Raw genomic sequence first — 14,885 nt, 5'->3', positions numbered from 1 at the left:
CCACATTATCATATTTGAACTGGATTATATAAGTCTAAATTGCCATATAATCCAGTTCAAAGCGGATAATCAGGATTTTATATGGCAGTGTAGAAGGGGCCTGAGATAGATATGCCTATAACTGGAACTGGTAAATGACTGATGTGTAGCTTAAGATGGAGCTAAGAAGGTGTGGAAGACCAGGATTTAAAGGATGAACTGAATTGAGGAGAACTGGGAAACTTGCAGCCCTCCAGATGTTGATGAATTTATTTATGCCAGATCTTGTAAGTCTGGCCATTGTCAATGGAAAATGGGAGAAGTAGTCCATTACCATATGCCCTGGGGCTGTTAGGTGGGGTTTCACACAGGGATAGGATGTTGCACAGCGAGGTACTAGCTGGCCCCTTCTGCAATGATGTTAGAAATACATCCATATACCTGGAAATTAGAAACAGGAAGATCACCAACAAGATTCGGGCCAATGACTTAATAGGAAAATTAATGAGGTACTTTCTCCATTTTTAAATCCCAGACGAATAATCATTTTGATCATGCTGTTGTAGGCAGAAATTTCTCTGTGTTTCTTTAGATCAAACTGGGACTGCTCTCTGACAGCATCCTTCCTTTTTTGTTTGTTCCTGTTTTGATTCCAGGAGCTGCCAGAAAAATGGAACCATGTGAAGAAGCTGGCAATAGCTGCAAAGCAGCATGTGGCTCCATTGCAAGCAAATGAAGTGACAGTTCTTCGCAAAAAGTGTGCAGTGTTTGATGTGGAACAGCAAAAATTCAGAGAGAGATTTCATAAAGAGGCACCATTCAGGTGTGGATGGAGGGCAGGTGCTACTAAGAGATCCCATTCATGTTTGCATTTATTTGCCTTTTTTTTGTTACTCAATCAAGAAAAACAGTTAGATCACAGAATTGAACATTCCTATTCCCTGTGTGGGTATTTTGTATTATAGCTTGGTGAATTGGGGCTGAGTTACTTGCAGTTGTCCAAATGTTGCATCGCAGCTACCATCTTCCTTCTTTTCTTTGATTGTGCTGTCTTAGGCTGGTGGAAGTTTCAATTTACAAGATGGCTGCTGTTGGTCTGCACTAATTGCCAGCAGTTCTGTAATGCTTCAGACAGGAGTAATTTCCAGGTGTATCTGGGGATCCCAAGGACTGCAGCTGGAAGCTTCTACATGACACTAAATTATGCCGTTTCCCTAAATCATTATCTTAGCGATTGAAAATAGTAATGTACCAGGCCTGATCTTACTCTCTTCATGTCCAAAATAAAACTGCTAAGTGGCTTTCATCAAGTGTCTTAATCCCCCTCCCAGTCAGTTTCCTCTTCTTCTTATCTCTTTCTTTTGGATTAAATTGCATGAGACTTAGCTTCTCGTGATTGGGTCAAATTGTTGGAGGGACCCTTCTGAAACCTTTCTGTATGTGATTCTTATTTTTTTGGGGTTTTTTGTCCATATTTGTCTTGCATTTTGAAGTCTCAGAACAACAAATATGGCCTGAAGTTTGTTTTCCTAACAATGTTTTGAACAGAAAAGAACAGAAATGAGTTAGAACTTGAAGAAGTCCTTCATGTCTTAAAGAAAGCTAATTTCAGAGATTAGAATTTCCTCTCCTTGCCATTTGAAGCTGGATTTCATGTTTCTATTTTCATTCCACTGCACACCTACATAATACTATTTGAGGATCCAATACACCTTTAAAGGAAAAAAAAAACAAGTCATGATTAATGGGAATTTAAACCTTTCTTCTTAGGTTTGATACAGCAAATCCTTACCAAAAGCTAGCTGCAGCCCACACTGAACTTCAGGAAATGGAAGTCACCATGGCCTCAATTCATGAGTCAGCTGCATTGTTTGAAGTCGGTGTTCCAGACTACAAGCAGCTGAAGCAGTGCAGAAAGGAGGTGCTCATTCTTAAAGAACTCTGGGATGTGATTTCCATAGTGACATCTAGCATGAATGAGTGGGAGACTACAAAGTGGAAGGATATTAATATAGAAAACATGGAATTGGAGTGCAAAAAGTTTGCCAAAGGGATTCGAAACCTGGATAAAGAAATGAGGGCCTGGGATGCTTTCTCTGGGTTAGACAACAAAGTAAAGAACATCCTGACCTCACTGAAGGCTATCTCAGAGCTACAGAACCCTGCTATCCGGGAGAGGCATTGGAACCAACTGATGCAAGCGACGGGTGTGCAGTTCACAATGGATGCAGACACAACTCTTGCAGACTTGCTGAAACTCAATTTACATAACTTTGAGGATGAGGTTCGGAGCATTGTGGATAAAGCCATTAAAGAAATGAGCATGGAGAAGGTTGTGAAAGAACTAAATGCAACATGGGCAGGCATGACATTTCAGTATGAACCTCACCTGCGCACAAATGTTCCACTGTGGAAATCTGATGAGGAACTCATTGAGACCCTTGAAGACAACCAAGTTCAGTTACAAAATATGATGACATCTAAATACATTGCCTTCTTCTTAGAGGAAGTGTCTTTCTGGCAGAGGAAACTATCTACAGCAGACTTGGTAATTTCCATCTGGTTTGAGGTTCAGCGGACCTGGTCTCATTTAGAAAGTATATTCATTGGATCAGAAGATATCCGGGCACAACTTCCTGAGGTAAAAACATAGTTATTTTTCTATAAGGATGAATAAAGTGATTCTTAATTTTTCCGAGAGCAGTTATTTGAAGGAGACTGCTAATTCAGTTCTATGTTGATTCAAGGTATCTCATGGCATTGGCTCTCAAAACAGTCCAATAAACCATTATAAAGAGTAGGGTTTTCTGGAGCAGCCTTCCTCAACCTGGTGTCTTCCAGATGTTTTAAACCATCCTTCTCAGCATCACCAGCAAGTATAACATTTTATCCAAAAGTTAGGAGAGATCTAACAAAGCCTGAAGTGTTGATCTCCCCTGACTTCTTAACCACAGGCCATATTTGGTGATGATGAGACAAATAGTCCAACAAACCTGGAAGACATCAGGTTGAGGTGCCCATAATCAAGCCTGAAGTGTAGATTTTCCCCAACTACTTAATAAAGGATATTTTGATAGGGAATTCATGATCTCTATAGAGGATAAAAATTGCTAAACAGAAATAGAATCTCCTCAGACTATAGTTTTCAGGAATCAAATTATTTGGAGGATGTTATGATAGTTAAGGCAATATAAAATACTATAGATACATTGTTAGGTGAATTCATGGGAGTAAAAGATGCAATTATATTATATTGATGTGGTGGTTGAGTTCTGTAGAAATTGCCTTCATAATTAATAAATGTCTGAGACCAAGGGAGAGTTGCTTAATCAGAAGTGGGTGAATTATGGCCCTCCCAATGTTATTGGATTGTAGCTTCCACTTCCAGCATCTTTCAACATTGACTATTTTGGCTAGAACTAATGTGAGATGTAATCCATAACTGAATATCTGAAATGGATGCCCATAATTTGTTTGCACCTAGAATTGTATTAGAAGTATTTAAAATGTTTCTGTGCTCTCCAGAGCTGTAATGTTTTGAGACTATTGTCTTAAATAGAACTGCCAGGGAGGTTCTGTTCTCGGTCCTGCTGCCTTTGCAGGTGTGACTGGTGGGGAGAGAGATAGGGCCTTCTTGGTGGTGGCCCCTCGGCTGTGGAACTTCCTTCCAAGCAAGATTAGATCGCCCCCTCCCTGCTGGTGTTCAGAAAACAACTCAAAACCTGGCTATGCAAGGAGGTGTTCGACAAGTGATAGTAGTACTAAAACAGTACTAAATGACAACTACAGGACTGGTGCAACGTCTAATATGTTTTATGTCTATATTTGATGTTTTGTGTATAGTTTTAATGGTTTTAATTCATAGTTGTATGTTATTGATTTAGATATATTATGTATTGCTTTCATATGTATGTTTGGCATTGAATTGTTGCCATTATTATGCTGTACACCACTTTGAGTCCCCCCAGGGGTGAGAAAAGCAGTATAGAAATGCAATAAATAAATTAAATTTGAAGGACAGATTCTTCTGTCTAGTTGACACATTTGGCTACACATTTGAAATAGGGAATTGCGTGCAAAATATTTTGGAAATGGAAAATGAAGGAACATATATGTGAAGGCATTCAATCAATTAAAGTTCTATCTTGTCATTTGTAGGATTCTAAACGCTTTGAGGGAATTGATGTTGACTTTAAGGAGCTGGCATACGATGCTGAGAAAACACCAAATGTAGTGGAGGCAACCAACAAGACTGGTCTTTATGAGAAATTAGAAGATATCCAAAATAGGTGGGTAAGAACTCCAAGTTCCTTTTACATACATATATGGTAAGTTTGGTTTGACAATCATAAATGTGGACATCTCCTAAAAACTTTAAACTTCTTTCGTACATTATGTTCACAAAACATTTAAGTGTACTGGTCATCTATAGTGCAACAAATGCATATGTGCAACAGATGAAGCTACTCTCAAAAGTTTCAAAATACTGAGTTAGGTATCAGAGCTGCTTCTTCATCAAATATGTCTTTGTTTTGTTACCCACTTGATTTTCTCCTCAGATTGTCTCTGTGTGAAAAAGCTTTGGCTGAGTATTTGGACACGAAGAGGTTGGCCTTTCCCAGGTTTTACTTTATTTCCTCTGCCGATTTACTGGATATTCTTTCAAATGGCACCAACCCACATCTGGTAAGACATCTCAATTACTTTTCCAGTTATAGAAATGTGTTTTGGGTTGAAGGGTTTTTGGGGGCCTGGGAATAATGTGTTAGATGCTCAATGATGAGAAACTTGCTAGAGAAAGATGACAGTATTCTTTCATTGCAATGGGTTAAATCCTTGTGCCAGCAGGACTGAAGACCGACAGGTCACAGGTTCAAATCCGGGGAGGTGCAGATGAGCTCCCTCTGTCAGCTCCAGCTCCCCATGTGGGTACATGAGAGAAGCCTCCCACAAGGATGGTAAAACATCAAAACATCTGGGCGTCCTCTGGGCAATGTCCTTGTAGATGGCCAATTCTCTCACACCAGAAGTGACTTGCAGTTTCTCGAGTTGCTCCTGATATGAAAAAAAATGTTACACCAACCTTATTTTTTTTCCTTTGAAAAATCATTACACTTTTGAATCAGCACTAGATGGCAGCCTATACCCCCTTTTCCCTTAAAACTCCATTAAGTCGGGTCAGCAAATACAGTACTATTCACAAAAGGAAAGGCAAAGGGATTATTTGGGAGGAAGAAAACCAGTACATCATTTTTTTTGCTGTGTGTTAGGCATAAAGATTCAACAGCTTGAATGTCCCACAGTGACTGTGTTGGTTAAATGCAACATAACAGAAAGATCCTGGGCCTTTAAGAGTTGAGTAGGAGAGGGCGCAGCAGTTTATACATGATAAAATGTGCTCTCCTGCAGCTATTAGAGCAGTGTTTCTCAACCCAGGGGTCGGGACTCCTGGGGGGGGGGGGGGGTGTCACGAGGGGGTTTCAGAGGGGTTGCCAAAGACCATCAGAAAACATATATTTCTGATCATCTTAGAAATACCTTTGGCAGAGAGGGCTGAAGATCTCTCCACCTGTCCTTGTCTTCCTTTTTGGAAACAGGCGGAGAATCCTCCCACCAAAAGCCCTCTTTCTGCTGTCATTGTCTGGCCTCTCAGGCAAGGGGAGAGCTGTTTTTGAGACTCCATGCAGGGGAGGAGAGAACAGGCATGCTCAGCGCATGGCAGCATGATGCACATATACAGGCGAGGGAGAGAGTGTGAGGCTGGAGGGAGGCTCATGCCAGCGAGTCCCGTCAAAGCATGGGGATTCTGTGTGGGAAGTTTTGCCCAATTCTATCATTGGTGGGGTTCAGAATGCTCTTTGATTGTAGGTGAACTATAAATCCAGCAATTACAACTCTCAAATGTCAAGGTCTGTTTTCCCCAAACTCCACCAGTGTTCACATTTGGGCATATTGAGTATTTGTGCCAAGTTTGGTCTAGATCCATCATTGTTTGAGTCCACAGTGCTGTCTGGATGTAGGTGAACTACAACTCCAAAACTCAACGCCCACCAAACCTTTCCAGTATTTTCTGTTGATCGTGGGAGTTCTCCGTGCCAAGTTTGGTTCAGTTCCATCAATGGTGGAGTTCAGAATGCTCTTTGATTGTAGGTTAACTATTATTCCCAGCAACTACAACTCCCAAATGACAAAATCAATGCCCTCAACCCCACCAGTATTCAAATTTGGGTGTATTGGGTATTTGTGTCAAATTTGGTCCAGTGAATGAAAATACATCCTGCATGTCAGGTATTTACATTATGATTCATAACAGTAGCAAAATTACAGTTATGAAGCAGCAACAAAAATAATTTTATGGTTGGGGGTCACCACAACATGAGGAACTGTATTAAGGGGTCGCAGCATTAGGAAGGTTGAGAACTACTATATTAGAGGTACAAGAGCCATCTTCTCTGTTGCACTGGTGTGCTCGTTCCCCTCCTGATTGTTGTTAGTCCAGAGTGAAATGATAAAAACAGCAATTATTTTGACGATCTCTTTCCATTTGGATAGCTTTCTCTTATGATACATTTTCCCAGGTTAAGTGCTAAGGTCAGGCAAGACTAAAGAATCTTCTCAAACTGAAAAAAGTCACTACTAGCATTTATCACCTTATTTTTTAAAAAAAACAACCCACTGAACTCAGAAGTACCTTTAAAGCACAAGAGCAGAACCCTTGACCATCAATGTATTTTAACTACAGCTTTCATAATCACTTACCACTCTGGCAGGAATTCTGGAAGCTATAGATGCAAAAGTTTGGCAAGTCATATATTAACCTAATCTGCTTTAATAGAAGGAACCCAGTTCTCATTTGGTATTTCTAGCTATTGTCTTAATTTTTCTTCTTCTGTAGCAATGGTTTCTCTTTTGCATCTACTAGCTTTTGTAGTCCTTTTAGGTTTTTTTGGGGCATAGACTCTTTTTCTAAATGGTTAAGATGATGCAGCAGTTGGCAACACTCTTTACACACTCAGGAAAGGCACATGAGATACTTGTAATGACATACTTAGATATGTCATTTCCACAGACCCATTTTCCTAGTGTCAACAGACCTCACTACCTCTGAGGATGCTTGCCATAGATGCAGGTGAAATGTCAGGAGAGAATGCCTCTAGAACATGGCCATATAACCCGAAAAAACCTACAACAACCCAATACTTAGATATGTTGGCACTCTGAGTGAAGTCATTGTCACAGTTGACTTTGGCCCCATCTACACTGCCATATAATGCATTTTCCGAATGAAGATTAATTGCATTGAACTGGATTATATGGCAGTGTAAACTCATATAATCCAGTTCAATGCAGTTCAATCTGCATTACCTGACTCTACACAGACGATTCCAGTGCAGTTCAAACAGCATTATATGGCAGTGTAGATGGGACCTTCCTTTCATATGGCACAGAAGTGATGACTGTGATCTCTGTCCTTGTAATTGCTGCCTGTGAACTTGCTTTCATCGTAATATAAATTAATGCCAGAAGTTACATCAGGACTACCAGAATAAAGTTGGCTCTGACATTTCCTAATGTTAGCAGTGTTCATGGTCTCATCTTTGATTAAAAAAGGAGTAAAAAACAAAAACAAAACAGTTTTGCCCCAAACAGGACGAACATTTCCTGAAAGATATTAGGACTCTTGAGATATATCTAGTTGGAATCTCAATTTCTTGTGTATGTTACAAAATATCTTTTCCTCATTTCTTTTTTAAAGAATTGAGACTTTGAGAACAAGAGTGTGGAAACTGTAGCCTTTCAGTTATCCTGGGTTTCACCTCATCCTGAACCAGCATGGTCAATACAGTTGAGCCTTCGCATTTATGGGTTTGATATTTGTGGATTTGATTATTCATGGATTTCATTTAAATGTTTTCTCTAGAGCCATGCTGGTGGAACCAGAGATTCCTAGAGAGAACACTTCTGTAGGAATCTTTGGATCCTTTGGTGCCATTCTTCAGTCAGCTCCCAGCAGAATTTGATCAGATAGAAATTCCTAGAGAGGTGTTCGCTCAGGTAAAATTATAGCCATTTTTCACTTCCACCGGGGTTCTCGCTTCTAATTCCAGCAAATGTGGAGGCCTGACTGCAGTTAGAGATAAATTGGTTTGGATTAAAGTAATACCTGGAAGGCCAGAAGTTCCTTGCTGAAGATTGAGGATCTTGCGTTATGTTTGTGTTGAACTGATCAAGAGAAATGTTCACTCAGGTCAAGGTGTGGCTGACAGTTATTTTATGATGATGGAAGGATGGAGCAAAACATTGCCGTCTCTCTTATCCATTTATTCACCAGTGCTATGAAAGTGTACATCTATCTAGAATCTATACTTTATTTTTGATTCTGATAATTTTCTTGAATTCAACGTGATGTTAGCTTTATATAATAATTTTGCTTTCTCACATGCACACAGTAAATAAAACAAGGCAAAATGGGAGATCATTTGCTCCAATTCAGGTTGCTTGTTACCTATTCAGGATTTCACATTTCATCAGTGTTTCAAAGCACAGCAGCAAGGTACAAAAACTCAAAAGAGAAAGATTGCCTTGAAAGCATCCCCAGTACAAGAAGGCATTGTTTGAGCCGTGCCTGTTATTCCTCGTTTAAAGTGATTTGCTGGAAAATCAAAATCAATGTCAAGTAGCATCAAATATGGATAAATATGAATAAACCTGAGGCCTTTCTATTGTTGTCTTTCCATTCTGACTGCCAATTCTAGAAAGAGGATTAAATACACAACAATTTTATCTTGGTGGGCCCAGTATTGAGCTTGCCATGATTTAAGTGCTATTGAAAGCTTTAGGGGACCACTTGGTAGAGAATGAAAATGCTTTATATACATTTTATCAAATAGAAGGAGGTGCATTTTATACATAAAAGAGGCTTTATTTCAGGATTGTAGAGAGTTGGTTCTGTCAGCTCCTGAGTGCCAGTTACAGCTACTGAGCATTTCACAGAATTTGGATCTCTGGAAGAATGGACATTCACTAAGAACAGTGGACATTTATCATGTGTGTGTCTATGTGCCTTCAAAGATGTCTATGGACCTATGCTAATCTCATAAATTCCACAAGGTTTTCTTAGGCGAGGAATACTCAAATATGGCTTGCCATTGCCTTCAGTGTTCTTTTCCTTGATCCAGAGCTTTGACAACAGCAGAATTTGAAAATTAGTTTTTGGGACATCCAGGATTTCCAGCTAGCATGTCCACTGAGAGGTTCTGGGAGTCTGCAGTCTACTAAGTAACTTTTTCAACAATATTATAATTACTTGAGAAGATAAGCACCCTTGTGTCCTAGCTTTCATTTTTTTGTGGTCTGTGTTATTTCATTCTTCAGGTCCAGCGTCATCTTTCAAAACTCTTTGACAACATGGCCAAGATGAAATTCCAGGTGGACTCTGACCAAATTCCAACCAAACTGGGCTTAGGGATGTACAGCAAAGAGGAGGAATACGTTGATTTCAGTGAACCATGTGACTGCAGTGGTCAGGTGAGAAAAACCACATCAGGAAACTAGGTTGCTTCTGTGAATGAGAATCTTGGATATTATGGTTCTCTAAAAAGACGTAAAATATATGAAAATAATAGAATTCCAAAATAAGTTATTTTTAGGTGTGCAGGGAGGACAATGATTCAACAAGCATAATAGAAAATGTATTACACTATTTTAGATCCGATTTTATTTTACTTTGTAAGATTATACAATTTTGGGAACTTTACAAGGCAACATGGGCTGTTTTGATCTGTGCTTGATAAATATGATTTGAAAGCAAGTTTTTAGACAGAGAGATACCTCCACAATATTCTGGACAAAAGGCAAATGTGCACTCTTGGATACTTTGGAAGAAAACAAACATCATTTTAAAAGTACAAAAGTTGCATTCAAGAGAGCAATCAGTGCTTAAATATCTTGTTTGCTACTAACAACTGGGAGAAAATAAGAAATTGGTTCAGACTGGAACATCTATCCTTGTCTATATTTGATTAGCTTTGTCCCATGTGACAGCTCCCTTGTATTCCCAGATGATCAGTTAAGACTAGGTAAAGGTAAAGGTTTCCTCTGATATTAAGTCTAGCCATGCCTGACTCTGAAGGGTGGTGCTCATCTCAATTTCTAAGATGAAGAGCTCTCATTATCCATAGACGTCTCCAAAGTCATGTGGCCAGCATTACTGCATGGAGTGTCATTAAGACTAGAAGGTGATAAACAGAAGTCATGTTCATTTCTGCCCCTTTGCACACAGAGCCTGTTTTATGCACTTATCACTTCAAGCACATGGAGCTTTTAAAAACACTCCTCATAGGATAATATTAAGGGTATGTTTTGACCCACCCGAAGGTGTTTCATTCACTCCAGGTGATGCCCCTCAAATTTGAAACAGTTTAGAAATAAGCAGAAGGATGAAGACCTTCCAGCAAAGGAAGAGATTCCAGGGGGAGAGCCACAGAGATCTTCCACCATCTCTCAAAGGGTACCTTTCAGAAGTAAACAGAATCCAGAAGGATTTCCATCGGGGGAAGGCAAAGGCAGAGATTCCAGAGGGAGAGCCCCCACAGTTTTGAGAGAAAAATCCCAGAGAAGAGAGAGGCTCCAGAGAGATTTTGCACAGAAGTAATGGCAGCAGAAATCTCTGTCATCCAGAACTTGCTTCCCTGGCTTATTGGGACTTTTATTCACACCAGAGACAAGAAAGGTCATTTGTTGTTAGCCTAAAGCCCCTTTACTCATAGTCTCCTTGGACTGGGTTACGAATAGGTTTTGTGATCACCTACCTTTCTATTGCTAACTTTTTCTGTCTTCTTAATAAAGACATAACATTTTTTTGCTTTTCCTTTTTGGAGTCACTTTGGGTAATTGCTCTTTTTAAAAATCTTAACCTCAAAGATCCCATAGAGGGTTAATGCCTGAGAGAGCTTATAACTGCCTTTTTCGATTTTTTCTAGGTGGAGAGCTGGCTGAACCGTGTGCTGGATCACATGAGGGCCACAGTAAGACATGAGATGACTGAGGCTATGATGGCTTATGAAGAAAAGGCAAGAGAACAGTGGCTTTTTGACTACCCTGCACAGGTACTGCCCTTTTTCATTTTCTTCTGAATGAACTGTTGTGTGTTTGTTCCAGAAACAACACTCATCCTTTAATCATGAGCATCTGCCACATCTGTTACCCATGAGTAGTCTTCCAGATAGTTATCAGAGTATTTGCATTCTGAGAGTCAGCGAGGCTTATTAAGAGATGGTGTGATTTTTTTTTGGGGGGGGGGGGATGCCTATGGTTGTTAATGCTGTGGCTGTTAATACAGTGCTGCAGTTGAGACATCAAGATTAGCCCAAAGGATCATGGTTGAACAGAGAATCCTATGAACATCTTGGGAAGCAGACCCTTTGTAATAGCCATAGGCAGTAGTTCATAAGCCTTGTTATAGGGCAGAATGGGGAAGATGAAGGTCTTCCATATTTCAAATCATTCGGAAGTGGGAAAGCAATGGAAAACTGGAAAAAAAGAAGACTGGCAGTAAACCCTTGGTTGATAGATTTTAAACATGCTCCCCCCTCTCCCTCCTGCAAATGCTGACTTTGATTTAATGGTTCTTGAATGAGATCAGTGCTTTAAGAATCAGGTTGCCAGTGACTAAAAATTATCAGATGGTGCTGCAGCTTAGAGTATTTTGTTTTTTAAAAGGAAAAGAAAAACTATTTCTTCTAAAAAATAGATGTTTGGTGAAAATGAATTTCCCATTTTAAAATTTATTGAGCAGAAGTTGTTTTTCTAGTCTGGCAGTCTAAATTTGATTTAGTTATTGGATACCGAGGGGAAAAATCTAGTTGGTTTTTCAGACCAATTCTTCAAAGCCTAGAAGATATTTCAGCTTTGGAACCGTTTGCATAGCTGCATGATATAGGTCTTTCTGTCTGCAATCATTTGTAAATAATTATACTGCCTGATGATTTACAACACACTCTGCTGTATTTGTTAACCTCCCCTTTCTATCCTTTGACATTTAAATGGCAATAATTCTATATCTTATGCTACTTATGCACATTTTTAATGGCTTCTCATAGATTACCTGACACAGGTAGCCAACGGGGGAATATCCTTGGAATCAGCAATGTCTAAATTTTATTTTAATTTATGTTCCCACAATTTGATCTTTTGTGACCATAACCCAGTGGCAATAATGGTCTTTGAGAAATCTTTCATTTTGAGGTAATTGCTATTTATCTTCTAACAGTCTTTGTCCTGAAGATTTTAGATTTGATAATTTTCTTCTCCCAAGAGGCCATATTTCCATTAAATATCATTATTGTTGGAGAGGGTCTACTGCTAAGTGTCTCAGCATCAATTAGAGAAAACTCCAGAAGTATCTTGGAATATAACATTTTTATACAGTGGAAGAATACTCACATAGCAGATTATCAATTTAACTGTTAGTAAACAAAGTCTTTGTAGCTTCTCCATGAAAAGGAACTTGAAATCATCTTGTCTTCTATTTCGATTATTCCTTCAAATGTTAAGAAGAGGCCTGCTAGATCAAGCTAAAGGCTTGTGTAGTGTAGCATTCTGGACAACGGCTTGTATGTGGGAAAAAGTAGATATTGCTGTTTTGATTTCAAATATAACATTTCCCCTGTATCTCTCCATTGATATTCTACTGTGAATGAAATACAATAATGCAATCAATAGCTGAGTTATATTTTAATGATAATATTTTGTGTGTTTTTATATTTATCTGTATTCTGTTACATATTATCAGTGTTAGGTTGCTTAAATGGCATTTCCTTTTAATAGTAGGATACAATTGACTTGCAAACTGGGTAAAATGTAGGAAGTAATAATGCAAGTGAATCAGATTAACTCAGGAACCCATGTCTTATAGATGACTTTGAGATGGCTGCTGATTTCTCCCCCTTTCCAAGGTGGCACTCACCTGTACCCAGATTTGGTGGACCACAGAGGTTGGGATCGCCTTTGCCAGGCTGGAGGAAGGCTATGAGAATGCTATGAAGGAGTACTATAAGAAGCAGGTGGCACAGCTGAACACCCTCATCACCATGCTCATTGGCCATCTCTCAAAGGGGGACAGGCAGAAGATCATGACCATCTGTACTATCGATGTACATGCTCGAGATGTGGTGGCCAAGATGATCGCTCAGAAGGTTTGTCACATGCTATTAACACCAGCCCTTTGTTTCATAGTTATCTTGGAACAATTACAGTCCCCTCTTGGGGAGTTTTGTTTTGGCTAGGAAGGTCTCTCAAATGACATTGTCATTTCCCTGTATTTTATTTACAAACATAACAGTTCAGGGGTGCTGCAGCATGGGGGACTTGGCTGGCATCGGGGGTATTATTACAACTATAATCAGGATTTACTTTTTTGTCCTTTCCCTGACTTTTTTTAATAGTAATTTTTTCATTCTTACAGGTGGACAATGCACAGGTGTTCCTTTGGCTATCACAACTCCGTCATCGGTGGGCAGATGAGGAGAAGCACTGCTATGCAAACATTTGTGATGCCCAGTTCCTTTATTCCTATGAATACCTTGGGAACACACCACGATTGGTCATCACTCCACTGACAGACAGGTGAGAGCCTGGAAAGCTTCACATGTGAGAAGATTTTCCCGCTAATTTTGGGGAAGTGAAGTATGTTAATGATGATAATGACAGGAGACATCGCTTTAGCTTTGTGGTCTGTTGGAGCATCTTTTTCATTTTGTCAAAATCTGCTGTTCCTGAGGCATAGAGGTAACTCTCCATATTATGCCATTGTATGTTTTGGGACTTGATCATCTATGGTTTCTCGTATCCATGGGGTTCTGGTATCAGCTTCACAGCAGATAACAAGGGCCTACTTAATTTGGTTTAGTAATTCATGTGCATCATAAAGACAAGTCTTTCTTATACAAAAAACCCATTTTCTGTCTTTAATACATTTTCAGTTTCTTAAGAACAGGAAGAGAAGCCACTAAAGTTTGATATCAAAACAAGGTGGTTTGCAAGGTGGGCTTTCCTGCCTCAGATCCTTAAAGAAGGTCACAATTAGGATTAGCAGACACTCAAAAACTGTTTCCTAATCATGTTCCTTTGTGACATTATGTTTACTGGAAAAATGTTTCAGATTTCACCTACATTATGGGAGAGACACTGCCAGTTCAACTGGTTTGGCCACAAGGAATCTCAAAGTGTTCCCAGGTGGCTTCCTATGCTGCAGGTTCCTTTATTTATTTTATTCATTTACTGTATTTGTATACCACCTTTCTCAGCCAATTGGCGACTCAAGGCGGTTTCCAACAAATCAGTATACATAAAACTTAATAGATAAAAAACATTAAACAGTATAAGACATCACAAAAACAACATCCACAGGTTTCCCCAGACTTCCATGGTCAGCTTAGCATCTTCATTGTCCACGTATAAAACATATGTAAGAAAGAAGTGCACATTCTAAAATAACCTTCTTTTGCAGCTTTCTGGATTATTGGGTTGGGCGCTGACTGTGTGTAGAATTGACATGACTCCTATTATTCTCTCTCTCCCCCCCCCCCCCCTTTGAACACGAAAGATGCTATATCACCCTCACTCAATCCTTGCACCTTACTATGAGTGGTGCTCCTGCTGGGCCAGCTGGCACTGGGAAGACTGAGACCACCAAAGATCTCGGTCGAGCTCTTGGCATCATGGTGTATGTTTTCAACTGTTCAGAGCAAATGGATTACAAGGTAATGGTGCAGAAATAACCTAGGCAAAGATAACTTTCCTGTTTTATCTTTATTTTTTGGTGAACATTTTGTTAGCATGTGTACTGGTTGTAACAGTACATTGGGTGTTTATAGCATTTATGTATTTAACACAGCAGATCACAA

The 14,885-nt window shown here is 39.5% G+C and overlaps 1 protein-coding gene across 1 annotated transcript in view; it reads left to right on the top strand.

The window, feature by feature from the left end:
• Positions 1 to 357: 357 nt before the first annotated feature.
• Positions 358 to 14,885, top strand: part of LOC137096190 (dynein axonemal heavy chain 9-like) — a 44,253-nt gene continuing 29,725 nt past the window's right edge. The window contains exons 1-10 of the mRNA XM_067464815.1: positions 358 to 372; positions 636 to 802; positions 1,750 to 2,620; positions 4,138 to 4,268; positions 4,539 to 4,665; positions 9,355 to 9,507; positions 10,962 to 11,087; positions 12,936 to 13,175; positions 13,445 to 13,605; positions 14,585 to 14,741. Coding sequence (XP_067320916.1) covers positions 358 to 372; positions 636 to 802; positions 1,750 to 2,620; positions 4,138 to 4,268; positions 4,539 to 4,665; positions 9,355 to 9,507; positions 10,962 to 11,087; positions 12,936 to 13,175; positions 13,445 to 13,605; positions 14,585 to 14,741 — 2,148 coding nt within the window. The remainder of the gene's footprint in view (positions 373 to 635; positions 803 to 1,749; positions 2,621 to 4,137; positions 4,269 to 4,538; positions 4,666 to 9,354; positions 9,508 to 10,961; positions 11,088 to 12,935; positions 13,176 to 13,444; positions 13,606 to 14,584; positions 14,742 to 14,885) is intronic.

This window comes from Anolis sagrei, chromosome 2, assembly GCF_037176765.1.
Source record: "Anolis sagrei isolate rAnoSag1 chromosome 2, rAnoSag1.mat, whole genome shotgun sequence".
Taxonomy (NCBI): domain Eukaryota; kingdom Metazoa; phylum Chordata; class Lepidosauria; order Squamata; family Dactyloidae; genus Anolis; species Anolis sagrei.
Note: the sequence above shows the minus strand (reverse complement) of the source record. Positions and strands in the feature narration are given on the sequence as shown.